Source organism: Tribolium madens, unplaced genomic scaffold, assembly GCF_015345945.1.
Source record: "Tribolium madens isolate multiple individuals breed KSU strain unplaced genomic scaffold, Tmad_KSU_1.1 Scaffold_97;HRSCAF=244;Tcas5.2_LG3a, whole genome shotgun sequence".
Taxonomy (NCBI): Eukaryota; Metazoa; Arthropoda; class Insecta; order Coleoptera; family Tenebrionidae; genus Tribolium; species Tribolium madens.
In genome coordinates this window covers 7,655,772-7,671,064 of record NW_025401069.1, presented here as the reverse complement: position 1 = coordinate 7,671,064, position 15,293 = coordinate 7,655,772, and the positions used below count along the sequence as shown (strand labels likewise).

Below are 15,293 nucleotides of genomic sequence, written 5' to 3'. Positions count from 1 at the left end.
TTTAGTGTTTATAACAATAAAAATACCAGTTATAGTAATTTGTAGTACCAAATCATAGAAGGCGTATTTTTTAATCACACACAAAAATGACCCCCGCCCTTATAATATTTGAAAATCGTTGCTAAGCAACCAGAAAACAGTGTTGTAAACAAAAATATTGTTTTCATGTTTGGTATTTTCCTCAATTGGTACTTTTATTTTAATTTTGTTTGTTGTGCAAACATTTTTCATTTAATGTTATTCTGGCCTTATGGCAGAAGTTCATATAATTGGACAAATAATCGAAGCTAAAGATTTTCCAAAGCAAAATTTGTTTTGTAAATGGTATCTGCAAATAGGTGAGTTTCGTGTTCGATTTCAGATTGGTTAACGTAATTTCTCGTTTTTCTTTAAACTATTTTTAACTCCAGTCAAAGTAACATAATTAGTATTGCAGTTTAACAAATTTGATAATTTTCACTTTGCTAAATGAAACACAATTATTGTACAGTTGGAGACAAAATACTTTGGTCGTCACTTTTCTGACACTTTAATGTAATTCAAGCATTAACGTTAAAATGAATGACAATTTCAATTAATGACAGCTATTATATTTTTCCATCAAAAATATGTACCTACATACAAGTTGTCAACTATGATTGACATTCGCTAAAAATAAAGTTAACAGTCCTAAAGCATGCTTTACAATTTAATGTCACTCAAGTGACATTGACGACTAAAGTATTTTTTGTCTCCAACTGTACAAACCTACACAGGATGATTCAAGTATCGCACCCTCTTTTGGGTGGTAAAAGACATCCAACTAAGTTAAAATAAGTTCCCATGACAAAAATTGATTTACCTTTTTTTTTTCATAAGATTTAGCTCTTCAAATGTTAGATTTTTGGGTTAAATTTTTGGACGTTGGGATCATGTATTCTTGAATTTAGTTAGCGTAAATAACAGATTTTGCAACAAATACCTTCTGAAAAATCACCAATCTGAGACTTTTTGTGCACAAAACATTTAACAAATTAGCAAATTCAGAAATAAATTAAATCCGACAACATCGAAAACAAAATAGCTAAGGTGCCTACATGATAATATGGAAATTGTTAGTTCTGTATTTTCTCAGATAAAGCTTGAAAAAAATCTGCATTTATTTTTATGTTCAGCTGAAAGTCTTCTTATATCACAATTTGAAAGTTGGTCCAACACTTTTAAATCACCTGCACTGTAGTTCGTTCACATTTATTTTATTGTAAAAAATTTTAGGAAATAACTGGAAAGTCATTTCTGGGAAAAAGGAAGGTCAAACTCAAGTAACATCACCTCAGTTTGGTAAAGTTTGTAAGTGGTCTTATCCAATAGATATCCATCTAGCCACGGCTGGTCTTCAAGGTTGGTCAATTTTTCACAAAGCGCGTTTATTTTTTTTAAATAAATTGGAATTTAATTTTACATATTTATTATGCCTATTTCATTTTTATAAAACTTGTAAAAAACATGTTAAAGTGTAGAATAATCCTTATTTTAGGTTGGCCTAAAATTTATTTGCAAATTTATCATTTAGACTGGTTAGGCCGAAGTCATATATTCGGTTACGGTTTCATAACAGTTCCTACAACCCCCGGATCCCATATTTTAGACTGTTATACTTGGAGACCATTTGGTACAATTAAAGATCGTTTCGTGCAGTATTTTCTAGGAGGTGGGTATCAAATAAAAAATCCCGATTTGATTTTCAATTCGGGAGAACGTTATAAACTTTCCACGGAGGCTATGGGAGTTGTTTCGTTTGAATTATGTGTTGTACTTAGGTAATAAGAAGAAACAAAAAAAACATAAATTACAATATTTTTTGTTTAGAAACTTCAGTAACTATGGAGTGGAATATGAATAAATCACTTAACAATTTACCCACATTTTTAATATTGTGCGTTTTATTAAAAAGCACAAGTTTGGAAAATTTGACTAAAACTGCATTAACAAAATCTTCTACAATTTTGTCAAGTGAAGAAAATATTAAAAATGTAACGACACCAATTTCGTCCACAACTACTTTTCCAACAACTACTTGTAAAGCCAACAGTTCTTGTTTTGCAAATTCAACAACTCAAAATTCAGTAACTGTCTCTCCCACTAAACAGACGACTGCTTTAGTAACGACCCCTTCTCCTACGAGCTTTTTGCAGTTTGATATGAAAGCTTCAGAACAATCTAGCAAGAATTTGTGCATTTGTGATTTAACGGTAAGTAGGGATGCTTTATTAACTCTCATTTTTTTAGTAATAAATAAAATATATCTTCATAAATTGTAGGTTGATTATTGTGATCTCAACTGCTGTTGCGACAAAGACTGTTCCTTAGAAAATAAACTTGTATTCGATCATTGTGAAAAAGATTTTCGACATTATGATACAAGATATTGCCAATATATGAAACATATTTACCTTAATAAGACACCTCATGAGTTTCAAATTAACCAAAATGGACTGTTTTGTATCGTTCGAAGCAATTTACCAGCAAGTTACATAGTTCAACGAAAGAAAGTAAGATATTTGTATTTTATTAAACTTTTGATTAAGTTTATGTCTGTTGTTATAAATAAAATAAAAAAAAAACTGTTAACACTATTCACAACGCAGATAGATAAACTTTTTCACGAATTGTCTACACCGTGAATAGATTATAGGTATACAAATATAACTTTAATTTTAGCCGTTAAAGTCATTACAAGATGCCCAATTTGAAAGACAAAATAGATTTATTTGGCCAAAACCTAAAGAAGAGTATAGTGAAATATTTAATTATTTCAACTACACTTTTGGGAAGTCTCTATGGACTTTGAGAAATAATACAATTGAAACTTTACGTTAGTCTCCACTTATTAAATTAATTGATAAATTTATTGTTTTCAATTCCAGATTTTCTTAAAAGTTTTATGGTGACCAGTTGCGTGGTCAAAGAAGATATAAAATATTTAATTGACGTCAAAAGTAGTTGTAGTCATACAGACATATCCGGAGATAATTATTATCTGAAAGCAGACACATTTTTCAGAAATATGACAATAATTGCAAATCCGGGTTTACTAAATGTCTCTTCTAAAAATAAAAATTTTCTCCAGGTAGATATCTTTGTCATATATTTTTAATTGTTAGAGTTAGTGTTAACTTTTTTTCAGAATTGCCCAAAAAATGTTTGTCTTAATATTCAGCCAAAAATATGCAACGAAGATTTTGAAGACTGTGTCCAAATCTCGAAGAATGACACAAGAATAAAATCAAGATGTAAACTAAACACTGTAAACAACGAATTGTCTTGTATTAATCTAGTACAAAGCGTTAGGTACAATTTTTATCATAACGGTAGTAGCGGTTTGATAAAAGTAGAACTTTACTTGATTCTGAAAAGTGCCACTTTTTATTACCACGAGGAAATGGAGTTTTCTCAAACGATTGAAGCTAATTTTATTTGGTGGAACCACACTTTGAATTATTCATCGCATCTTAGTGGAAATCCGGGATATTTAGTTGGCAAGCCAATCTTAATCGCAAATATTATTTTAGTAAATGTTCCTATAAGTAATACAAGTTCGACCAGCAATGCAACAAGTTTCAAACAACAATTACGGCTATACCGAAATCCCTTTGATTTTACCGAAAATTTTCTGGTTTTGCCGTTTGTAAATTCAGAAGGTGTGTGTGCTTTGAGTAAACACAAATATACTCCGATTGAGTTCGGTTATAACATTTATCTAAAATGCGAAATTAATGATTATCTTTGGATTAAAAATCTGTCTGCCAAAAATATATGCATTGCCATACAGGAGACCATATTCAGATATTGGGCTCTAAAAACAACTAATAGCACCTTAAGTAATAAAGTAATTGCTCAGTTTGGTAACGCATACGTTTACAATATGGGCGATTGGCTGCGACCAATGTTTGAAAATGATCTCAAAGACATTTTAAATAGAACATGGGGAGAGTTTGACCGCCAAAAGAAATTTCTTAAATGTGGTAACATTACAACTTTACTTATTACAGAAATTTTTCATGCCAGAGTGGATTTTGAAGATGTTATTAATCAAGAAAAAATTTTAGCCACTACGTTTCAATTTGATAATTTTAAAAACATTACTTTTACAGTAGACCTAAACCATACTTTTCAGTTTAACATTATAGTAAGTACACAAGTTATGTTTCACGACATCACTACTAAGAAAATGAGAAAACTCGTTGATCCACCCAGTCTGAAAATTCGATTGCCTCATGATTTCTTTTATCCTTTTGTGAAAATAGATAATCATGCTGTAAAGCAAACACCATTTATTAATGTAATAGTAGTAGGACTGATTTTTGTATTCACATCCAAATAAAATGTTTTAAGAAGGAAAAAATGTTTTTTTGACGTTATTTGAGCCCCAACAAGTTTCACCACCACTTAAAAAACTGCGCAAATTTTTGATTTTATAATAAATTAAATAAATAAGTTGCTAAATGTAGCTATAAAACAAAAAAAAATACGCGACAGTGATGTTTATTTGCAAAACCTAAAACATCATTATTCATAAATTTATAATGTATAAAATCACCTAAAACCCAAATCCATGATTTCATCATCTAAAAAAACGCAATTCATTTACAAACTATTTTTAATTACTACTCCTAATAATATGTATTAATAAATACTTGGAAATTGTTTAATGCAGTTTATGTCGGTAGGTATAAAAATAAAAAACTAATCATTTCGAAACAGGTTTTCGATTTGATTTAAACTCGGATTTAAATGACAATAAGCATGACAAAATTTTTCCAACAATTTTCTTGTAGTATTCAACTCTGAATTTTTTGTATGTTTAATAAAAAACATTCATAACGATAGAAATTAACACTGACATTAAAGTAGGTTTGCTTTATAATTCTGTATGCGTACTCTTTGAGGTAGCTACTGTTGCCTAATTTTTTGTTTCTTGAATTTTAAAGATTTCTCAAGTAGGTACTGGTCAGTTGATTAGATTTACTGATAAGTGATAACATGCAGCATGGTGGTTGTCAAAACTTGCTTTATTTTACTATTGCTGAGTTTAGGTTTAGTGTTTACACAGAATAACAGTATTGATAGAATTTGCAAAAACTGTGGAGATATCGTCAACAGATATTGTTGCAGATACCAAAAACGATGTTGCGAATGTAAGTGCCTTTGTTTGACTGTAGTAAACAACAAATGCTACTTTAAGTATAAAATTTTAAAAGTAAATAAAATATGCTCTGAGATAAATAAAGTAATTACTGACCTCATCTCCGCATCACAAAGTGGTATTTAAGAATTGTTTTACTCGTGGAGTATTTTATGTATTATTTTTATTATTTATATTTTCAGATTTAAATCCCACTGGTTGTCCAACTCCAGCTAGTCCAGAAGCTCGAATAAGTTGTCGAACACCTCAGTTTTGCCGGTCAAATGAGGATTGTCCGATGTTCAAACAATGTTGCGATACGTCTATATGTGGTGCAACATGCATGAAACCGACATTTTCAGGATATAGATATTAAAAATAATATTGCTTTATTATTTAGAATGTTTACACGCTTCTTAACTATAATGCCTATCGTATATTTTTTTTGACATTCAAGTTAAAAGACCAATTTGAAATATGTTTTGATAATTAATAGTGTAATTATTCTCTAATTGGGGAAGTAGTAAGATTTGACTTGTATCTAGAAATTCTATCTTGCAAATAAATCATTAATTTTCAATTATTTGTTTTATGGGCAATATACCTATAAAGTGAGGAATACCTTGATTGTGCTTATGTCATAGTCATAACAAACTTGACAAATATAACTGTGATAACATCTTCGGTGATTCATTGATATTGTTTTATGACGTGGTATTTCGCTTGTATTTATTTATAACAAACATTTGATGTATTTTACAGTGTTTTTGTAATCGAATAAAAATAGAAACAATTTCGATTTTCAAGATAAATTTATCTGTATTTGTAAATTGTTTAGAAATCATAGCTATAGCTAACATGGTATATTTAGAAGCACAAGTGTAAAATAAAGTTGCTTTTTGTGCATAACATCATAATGCTAGGTTTAGCATAAAGTTAAAACTGTTATTTCATGGGTTAATGATACGCTATTAGCTGAATTAAATTCGCTGTTGTTTCTTCAGGCATTTTCTTAAAAAAAGTTGTAAAAAATCTCTCTCGCAATGGCCGGTCTGCGCAGAATCTTCTTCGGGAATTACCCAAGATGGCTGACACTTGTTGGTCGACGGAGAGTGATTGAGTTTGCGATCGAAATAAGTGCCTTAATCGAATTGATTTCGAAAATTTTTGGCGCGAAGGCGAATCCGATAGGTGTTAGTGATATGTTGAGTGCGTAAAATTCGTGTTAGTGATGTTAGCCTTCGAGAACAATCGATATGTGTTCTGTTGTCGACGACAGTTCTTATTATTTACTTCGTTTAAAACTCTATCTGCGATTGTAGGGCAAAATGGATAATACGACGGTTGCCTTAACTGAAAGGTTCGTAGAAGCAGAAAAGAGTTAATTAACATGCCCACTTATCGAATTACAGGAATGTTTATTAATTGTTATTGATGGTTGCAATGGCCTAGTGTTAGTTACTTACGTCACCGATGCTCTTGTGTATACATACCTGTTACCTAAAGAAATGCGCGCACCATTTGGAAGTTTACGAGATCTTACATGTCATCTTCATGTCTAAATTCTATTATTCTGGTTTGATTGGGCTTCTAGAAATTTCGGTTTGTTATTCTCCTAGAGGCTGTTATAAATCTAAGTACTTCTTGCGGTGCCCCAATTACTTAATATTCCTTCATTGTTTCTCATGAACTGCTATGTAAACTAAAACTGTTAACAGTTATTCACATCCAGATATCAGAAAATAATTGGAATTAACCGCATCAATATTCATTATCTTATATTTAACACGTTAAACGTTTGTGATAAGTTATTTCTATTAGGTGTTGTCATTTATTGTTTGTATTTTTAGTTAATCCAATTGTCGTATATTAAGCAAATTGTTGTGCCTACCAAATAAACATTTTCAATAATAGAACATCTATTATTTTTAGAATGAAAACTATACTAAAATATGAGAAACGATGAGAATGATTGGAATGAGTAAGACTTGTTACAAAATATTTTACTAGAAAAATTGGGTCATTAAGTTGAAAAGACCGAGATATGGAACGGAGATTGTATCACATTTTATTATTTACATTTACTTAGAAATGTTTAGTATAGTAAGCATTGGTTTTTACCTGATAGTATAGTCATAATACCTACACATGCTTGTAATTTTTCTTTACTAATTACCAAAACAATGAGTTTTTAAATATAAACATGCAAACACAAAATATGCACGTTGTATGTAAATGACATCCAGCTGTTAATGAACTTTTTACAATTTATTACATATTTAAATACCTGCTACAGTTGTTACTTACTAATAAATTGATTCTTAACGAGTGTAAATACATAACGAAGTACTCATAATTAGTGAAAATATTGTGTTTTTGTTTTTTTTTGTTGTTGAGAAACTACGATTGTGGTTAGGTCATGTTGTATTGTTCGATTTGTTTATATTATTTGGTTGCATAAAAATACCAACCCTTACATAATTTGATATTTTTTAAAAACTAATTTAAATGCAATGTGGAGAAATATGACTGTAATAACAGAAAGAGTAGATTTTAATCACAGGAAACGGAATTTGATTCATAAAGTTCTTACCACTACTAAAATAAACACAAATCTCGGAAATTGGACTGACATCATATTAATAATATTGCATTTTCCGTTTATGCGAAAATAACAAAATTTGTATTAACGTTTTTTTTTTCAATTATGATCGACTTTTGCCTACATTTTTCAAAATTGCTACGATTAATTTAGAATTTGTATGCCAAAACAACTAACTAAACGTATAACAAATAAAAATTTGTAAATGTAGTGTTCAAAATTAATTGATGAAAAATCTGCTCTCAAAAATGAGCCATGGGAACTTACCACTTACCAGGTAAATTCTTTTAAGCTAATTGGATTTTAGTAAGTGGATATAAAAATCTTACACCAAAGTTTATTTTTATACACTGAAAGAGTTTTAGAGTTGTGTCTACTTTATAACATTCATTTATTTTTCTTAATGTAAATATTATTCTCCATTAATCGTTGTCTAACATCTTTTTTGTATTTTATGTAAAATAAATTTAATAGAAGTGAAAATAGATTTATAGCTACCTTCATTCCTGCTTATGAAAATTTTGTGACAAAATTTAAAAAAAAAATCTACAATCATGTGTACTCGTACTTTCGTTTCTTTTGTAAATTTTTACTCTAGTCACGGAAAAAGACTCGAAAAAATATTTAAAATTTCGATAAAAATGGTCAATGAAACTGTTTAATATTTACAAACTGGGTTTTTTATTTTCAGTGCATTATTGTGGCAAGAATTCCGATTAGCGTAGGGTGTGATTATCATTACGAGTTTTGTTAAATTTAGAAATTTAACCAGAACTCTATTTGAAAGATTAGGTCAAAATCGGAATGAGTACACTATACTAATAATATACAGGACTCTATTAATGTTGTCGGCTTTGTACTCCATTTTAAAGTTTTTTTTTTCCAAAAAAGAACAGCGTGTTTGAAATTCTTACTATGTTCATTGGAATAGTTGAAGTGTAAATGAGGTATATAAACGGTGCGTATTAATTGATGTGTTAATAAAAAATGAATTTTGATCTGGAGGTGACAATTGCTTTTGTTAGCTCAACCTTAGCGGAGGATTTCTCGGAACAAATAGAATGTTTGTAAAATTAGAATGTCGTAAAAACAAAATCGTTTTAAACCTTTGACAGTGTAATGTGTCGAGGTTTTTATTTTTCACCTTGATTTTAGACATAGTAACGTGAAATATTGAATTTGTGTATTTCTAAGTTTTAACATTTCTTCGGTGAAATATTTGATACATTCGCGCAAAAAATATACTTGAAGGCCTTGACCGACGAGAACTGATTCTTAGATTGATTCATATACTGTCAAATTGGAATTAGGTCACATTTGTTATTTTAATTTAAGTGATTTTTGACGTATTATAAAAAATCTTAATGGTTTCATCATACGGATTTGTTTACTCATTAAAATGGACTATTAATTTATAAAGACTTGTTGCGAAAAGGTAACTGACACACATGACCTATTTTTGTTTTAACAGGTGACAAGCTTAAATTTATTTGAATTAATCAGGGACTTGACTTTGAGTACCTTAGTTTTGTATACCAAAAAAAAATTAACAATTTATTTTTATACCTTTGAATTAAAATGGATTGACAAAAATGGCTGCATTTATTGCAGACTTCAATCAGCAAATGGATCAACCCGGAGGACATCTCCAATACCTACCATGTCTCCTGCGGGTAGACCCTCTTCTCTTATGGATACTCATAATCAATCTGTTGTTGTTGTCCAGGTAGTTGTTAATCGCGATGAACGAGGATATGGCATGAAGGTTTCGGGTGATAACCCAGTATACGTACAAAGTGTTAAAGAGGGTAATTGTTCATTCATAACAAAACTAATTTTTGTTTCTACCATTACATACAGTAATGTTATTAAAAATTGTTTTTTAATTATTGCAGGAGGAGCTGCTGAAAAAGCAGGATTGCACGCTGGTGATAAAATTATTAAGGTAAAAAACCTTTTAAATAGGTCTTAAAATTATTTGTTTTTCTTATCAGGTCAACGATGTTAATGTGATATCGTCAAAACACACGGATGTCGTCGATTTAATAAGATGTGAGTATTTTTTATCGTGCAAAATATTTGTATTAGTTGATTTTTTTATCGTATTTCCACTATTTTTTTTATCGTACTTTGTAAGGGAAGTATTTTATTTGGTGAACGACGTTTATGCAAATAAACGAACTCGGTCGAAATTAAACGAATCCTATTGTATGTCCAGATGACAGATGTTGACTTCCAACAATTACTTTTCCAATAGAAGCAATCCATACCTGCGTAGCCCAAATTCGTAGCAATCAGTTTTAAGGAGTGACTGTATAAAGCCACTGTGTGTTTCTGTGTGTGTGTGTAGCAGCTTTATTTATGTAATTGATTTTATTTGAAACTAATTCGTTGAGAAAGGTGTTCAGGAAAAAGATATATTTAAACCAATCTTCGGTAAAATTCGGTAATGACGGCTACAAGTCGTTTTTTTTATAATAAATAACTTGCCTACCTAGAGAAATATTTTTTAGTTGTAAGAATTTTTCTAGAAGCAATTTGTACGCTTGTGAAATAATTTCAAAGATGCGCGATAAACGAATCTGCAATAAATTATGAATATGTTAAAATCACTAATGTGTTAAATAGTGGAAATACGGGTAGCTTCATGATATCATTTCTAATTTTGTGGTATTTTAACCCACCATTTCTGCGCACAGCAGCCGATCATATGCAAGTTTAAAGTTTGTTTTATATCTAGAATCAAGGTGCGGTTTGGTTGGCCAACAGGTGGGCTTCTAAAAACGGAACATTTGGTTTTCTTCAATTTAATTAATTTCCGCCCTAGTTGTTTGTATACATTGGGCAAAGTATACTTGAGTTAAATAAACTTGATTTTATACGAAAATAATTGGGATTTTTTCGAGCGGTGTGTGCACAATTTTTAATGTGGAAAACGTCACTAAATTAGCGAGATATTTATTCATTATGATTAATGCATGAATTTGCTTACGTTGTGGTTTATTGTAATTTAATTTTATTCAAAATATTGTTAGTAATTTAATGGTTTTGTGGTTAGCTTCTTCTCAAGTGGTGTTAACAGTTCAACAAAGAACTGTTTCACAAAAAGGCATGAGTTCTCCCAGTGTACATAACCGACCTCTGACGACTCCGTCCAGAATTACAGGACCTCAGCCAGTTGATGTAAGCGTTTGTTATTTTTTCTGGTCATAGTTGTAATAAAAAATTGCAGCATGAGAAACAACATCAGCTCCTATTGGAAAAAGAGCAACATTATAGACTGATGATAGAAAAAGAACAGCGATATATTGATGTGCTTAGAAGTCAAATAGCTTCATCTCCAGATGAGAAAAAGTATTCGGAACTGTCGAAGACAGAAAAGAATTTGCAAACACTTCAAGCTATGCTTCTTCGCAGCCAAAACGAGGTGTGTATGTCGTGTTCGTGAATAGTTTATATTGTATAGTCTGTACATACATATTTCTTGGCGTTTTGTGGTTGGCTTATCTTATCGGTGGGCATCGTCGGCTCTCCAAGTTAAAAATTTAATAGTGTCTCTTGATGTCGTCTGTACTTTTAATTGCGAGAGACGAGGAGCTACTAGTCGCACTGGTGATTGTCTAATTTTCATAATGGACAAGTTACTCATGTTTCTGTGACAACTGGTAATCTAAAAATCTTGCATAGCATTGGAAACACGAGTAGTTGTCATAACCTGCCTCGGACACTTGACTAACAATGCTTTACTGTTTCTTCTTACAGCAATCTCCACCTTTACACTCTCCCCTAAATCCCTTGTCAACTTCCTTACCTCGCAAGAGTAGAGCGTCGACTGTCGTTTCTCCCAACGGCAATTCGGAGCTCCAATCTCCGCCACCGTTACCGAAGAGAAATCAACGACCGTCCCAGGTGGACATTTTAAATAATCGACATCCTCCATATGTGAATGGCAAAATTGTCACAGACACTAACGCTTTATTTCTTAACAACGAAATAAACGCCAATATGCGACAGGTCGAAGACATTGCCTCCCGTCGTCCGCCTAGAAGCAAGTTCCACTCACATTCGGAAGAGACACATCTCGTTGATAACCCTTTCTATTCAGATCAACCTCCTCCCTTACCTCCTAGAGCTCCCCTTTCCACAAACAATACAAACGAATCGGACGCTGTTAACTCCATAAATAAGCAAATGTCGTATCCCTTAGTGGCAACCTGTGCGACGTTAGTTAATGATTATGTAAGTAACATGCTTTTTTAATCAATTGTATTCAACACCTAATTCCAGTTCCGTTTGCTTTTAAACGCTTATCGCAATGTTTTCTAACCAACAACTGTTCTAAACTTTGGTTTGTGTGTACATATTTTACATATTTGTTTTTGTAGAACGACCTTTACTTCTCTTAGCACTGCCATTGATTTATTCACGTTTTTACTAATACATTTATGACTTTGATAATCTTCATCCATTTAAACACATTTTTAAAGGGTCTAATGGGCAAGATCTCCTAGCGTCTCTTTTGATGATTACGTTTTCTAAATAATACTTTTGAATAAAACTATTTGAAATAAATTTACACCGGCGCCTTCTTTTTAAATGAAATATTTTTTTTGTATCTTCATATGTAAAAAAAGACGTTTAAAATACTTATTAATTGACGTTTTATAAATTTCATAAATTATTCTTAATAATTATTTTTCAAGAGAAATCTACGTTAATTTCAATGATCATAAAAAAATATTTATTTTTTTTTCTTATTCCTAGAAATTATTATACATATAAACGTGAATGGTTTGAAACGATTTAACGGGCTAAAACAGATGCTAAAACAAGTTGTCTCTGTCACAAGCTAGACCCTTGCAGTAACTTGATTGGGCTGTTTATTTACTTTTCGATATTCAAGATAGCTAAATTGCCCCTTTGTCGATAAAGGCAGCAACATTTCGAATTATTTTCTTTACAATTTACGCTTAAGTTTGTTTTTACGCTTGTGACATTACATTTCAGTTGCCAAATCCAACGCATCATCGCACTAAATCTAGTCCTGAATCTCTATCAGCAATGTCGAGTGCTGAAGCATCCCGAAAACTGATAGCTTCGGAAAGTATGAACGATCTTAGGCAAGAAGGGTGGGATCCTGCTGACACTCCACCTGGAACACCTCCACCACCATATCCCAGTCCCACGGCTTCGAGAAGAAGACAGTATGGTAGTGGTGAAAGCGGGGAAAATACTTTTGAAGAAGTTGGGTGAAGAATGAATTAGTGTAAATTTTTTTAACAATGATTTTTAGACAACTGGTGATTGTTCTTCGCCGGATGTTTCACCTTTTCGAGGTCCCAATCGTATTATTGCGAATAGTTCCCCGATTCATGCTGCAACGCCTCAGACTACGCAGCAGCCTATCATAAGTATGGAAGATGATGAAATCTCAGATCAAGAATCTGTGAGTTGGGACAAATTTGATTATGTCGTGAAACAAAAGTTGTTATTTTAGAGCCAATTAGAAGATCACGGCTACTTCAAATCGCTCTCTAGACTCTGGGAGCGTCTACCACATTTGGCTGTGTTCATGAATTATATTTTATCAAATTCGGATCCAAATAGTCTTCTGTTTTATTTGCTCACTGATTTGTATAAAGAGGGAAACGCTAAAGAAATGAGGAAGTGGGCATTCGAAATCCATTCGTGTTTTCTCGTTCCTGGAGCGGTAAACACCATATGAAGATTTAATTTTAAATAATGATTTGTTTATTGTAGCCTTTGCGGTTGGGAAATGTAGACGAAAACATCGCTCGTGAAATCGATGACGTTCTTACTCGTGAATTTGATAAAGAGGAAATTCTTAGAAAAATTTTTTGGAAGGCGCGATCTCGGGCCAAAGAAGAATTAACGAAGCAATTAGTCGATTTTCAACAAAAACGTACTGCTGGTTTAGGTACAATCTTCGGTCCGACTGATCAAGTACTTTCCGAGATTTATAATGATAAGACCAAAGAAGTGAAATTGTACGAAAGTTTATTTTTAGAAAAATTGGAACCCTTTTTGTGAGTTATTGAACTTGCCAATATTTTGTTTGAAGTGAGTTTGTGTATTGTTTACAGAGAAGAAATTGAAAAAGAAAATTACGACCCACGACGGTATTACACAGCAGCTGCTCTAACGACCGTTTTAACTCGTATCTTTGGTATTCGGCCGGCTTCGCATACCATCGATCGTTGTCCAACTTTTGTAAATAAAGAAAAGTCGTTTCGCACAAAATTTATTGGGAGATATTCGAGAAAGGTGTGTTAGGTTCATTTTGATCGTTTGTCAATAATTTATATTGATTTTCCAGTTAAACGTTCAAGGACACCAATATGTCGCACAACAATATTATACTGTGATAGTTTGTAATAATTGCCATCAAATTATTTATGGAATAGGACCTCAAGGCTATCAGTGTTCTGGTAAGGAGACAATTATCACTATAAAAAATTCAAAACAATAATACATTTCTTTTAGTATGTCTGATCAATCTTCATCGTCCCTGTGTGAAGTTGTATGATGACAGTTGTCCAGGTCCAATCAATAAAAAGGATCGGGGGATAGGAAAATTTATACGGATAAGACACGAGAATAATGATAATAGGCGAAAACATAGCTCTCATTTTATATTAAGTAAGTCTGTTAATAAATTGCAAAACTGTTTTTATAGCGATTTGAATTGCAGTGGAAAAGGAAAGGAGGCAAGCAGAAGAAAAAGACAACAGTTTCGAGCACAACGAAAGCGGTAAGTTTTTTTTTTTACTGACATTCGTTATTTTGGATTTTTTGCCCACTGATTTTACATAAACGTTATTATGAAAAACACCATTTTTAAGAGAAACTAAACGGCGACTTTGATGTAAATATCGGTGAAGTTCAACGTGTTATTTAACACCTACACAGGGTTAAAATTATGACCTGTAACAATATCTTTCGTCAAGGGTGTCAAGGTAATAACATGACATAAGAGACTTTTATGATTTATTCAAATACCGTTTTAGAGGAAATAAAACTCACAGACTTTTGCGAAAACTCTTGTCAGACTATAAATAACCGAGATTCTATTGACTGTCGCCTCGTTATACAGGGTGTTAAAAAAAGATTGTAAAATATTTAATGTGAATAATGTTATAATTGTTAGAATTTTCTCTAGAAGTTTCTATTTTTTGTATGAACAGATTGCAAAAATAAATGTTTCGAAAAATCAATTATTTTCGATATCTCCGAAGCCATTACTTTGCGAACCCATGTTTATTAAGACTTTTTTGTTTATTTTGGTCCTATTACCTCCTTAAATATTTTACAATCTTTTTTTAACACCCTGTATATTTTTATGTAATATGGATTTATTACTTTTAGTTTTCGGTCGTGCAATTTTCTCTTAATCCGCGATCCTTTTATTAATTATAAAATTGCAGTATTACGGCCAATAAAACCCCGCATATTCATGGGTTTTGATTAATTTAATATTTATGTAGTAATTAAGTTTACTACCTAGTT

At 31.6% G+C, this 15,293-nt stretch overlaps 2 protein-coding genes across 6 annotated transcripts in view; both read left to right on the top strand.

Annotated features, from left to right (window-relative positions):
* Nucleotides 1–124: 124 nt before the first annotated feature.
* On the top strand, nt 125–4,376 carry LOC123014496 (B9 domain-containing protein 2-like). 2 transcript variants are annotated; one of them, XM_044413644.1, is made up of 5 exons: nt 125–338; nt 1,255–1,380; nt 1,517–1,799; nt 1,849–2,231; nt 2,301–2,443. In XM_044413644.1, exons 1-4 carry the CDS (start codon nt 251–253, stop codon nt 1,880–1,882), a joined length of 531 nt encoding a protein of 176 aa, XP_044269579.1. In that variant the 5' UTR covers nt 125–250; the 3' UTR covers nt 1,883–2,231; nt 2,301–2,443. The 2 variants fall into 2 exon arrangements, with proteins under 2 accessions (XP_044269579.1, XP_044269578.1); XM_044413643.1 differs by lacking the exons at nt 125–338; nt 1,255–1,380; nt 1,517–1,799 and adding exons at nt 2,701–2,854; nt 2,907–3,109; nt 3,167–4,376 and having other exon boundaries at nt 1,893–2,231; nt 2,301–2,531.
* A 1,859-nt stretch (nt 4,377–6,235) lies between these two features.
* LOC123015299 (rho guanine nucleotide exchange factor 11) overlaps nt 6,236–15,293 on the top strand; it is a 31,626-nt gene continuing 22,568 nt past the window's right edge. For 3 of the 4 annotated variants that reach the window (XM_044414973.1, XM_044414972.1, XM_044414971.1), the window contains exons 1-15: nt 6,236–6,524; nt 9,378–9,574; nt 9,662–9,711; nt 9,761–9,818; nt 10,825–10,949; nt 10,999–11,193; nt 11,529–12,005; nt 12,774–13,010; nt 13,060–13,212; nt 13,264–13,476; nt 13,527–13,813; nt 13,871–14,051; nt 14,104–14,215; nt 14,271–14,426; nt 14,479–14,538. In XM_044414973.1, the coding sequence (XP_044270908.1) occupies nt 6,493–6,524; nt 9,378–9,574; nt 9,662–9,711; nt 9,761–9,818; nt 10,825–10,949; nt 10,999–11,193; nt 11,529–12,005; nt 12,774–13,010; nt 13,060–13,212; nt 13,264–13,476; nt 13,527–13,813; nt 13,871–14,051; nt 14,104–14,215; nt 14,271–14,426; nt 14,479–14,538 (2,533 nt within the window). In that variant the 5' untranslated portion in view covers nt 6,236–6,492. The remainder of the gene's footprint in view (nt 6,525–9,377; nt 9,575–9,661; nt 9,712–9,760; nt 9,819–10,824; nt 10,950–10,998; nt 11,194–11,528; nt 12,006–12,773; nt 13,011–13,059; nt 13,213–13,263; nt 13,477–13,526; nt 13,814–13,870; nt 14,052–14,103; nt 14,216–14,270; nt 14,427–14,478; nt 14,539–15,293) is intronic. The other variant, XM_044414974.1, reaches the window with a different exon arrangement.

Coding starts and splice junctions, on each gene's coding strand:
- LOC123014496 (XM_044413643.1), top strand. CDS start 2,181: ATGAAAGCTTCAGAACAATCTAGCAAGAATTTGTGCATTTGTGATTTA. Junction 2,232..2,300: donor TGTGCATTTGTGATTTAACG/GTAAGTAGGGAT, acceptor CATAAATTGTAG/GTTGATTATTGTGATCTCAA. Junction 2,532..2,700: donor ACATAGTTCAACGAAAGAAA/GTAAGATATTTG, acceptor CTTTAATTTTAG/CCGTTAAAGTCATTACAAGA.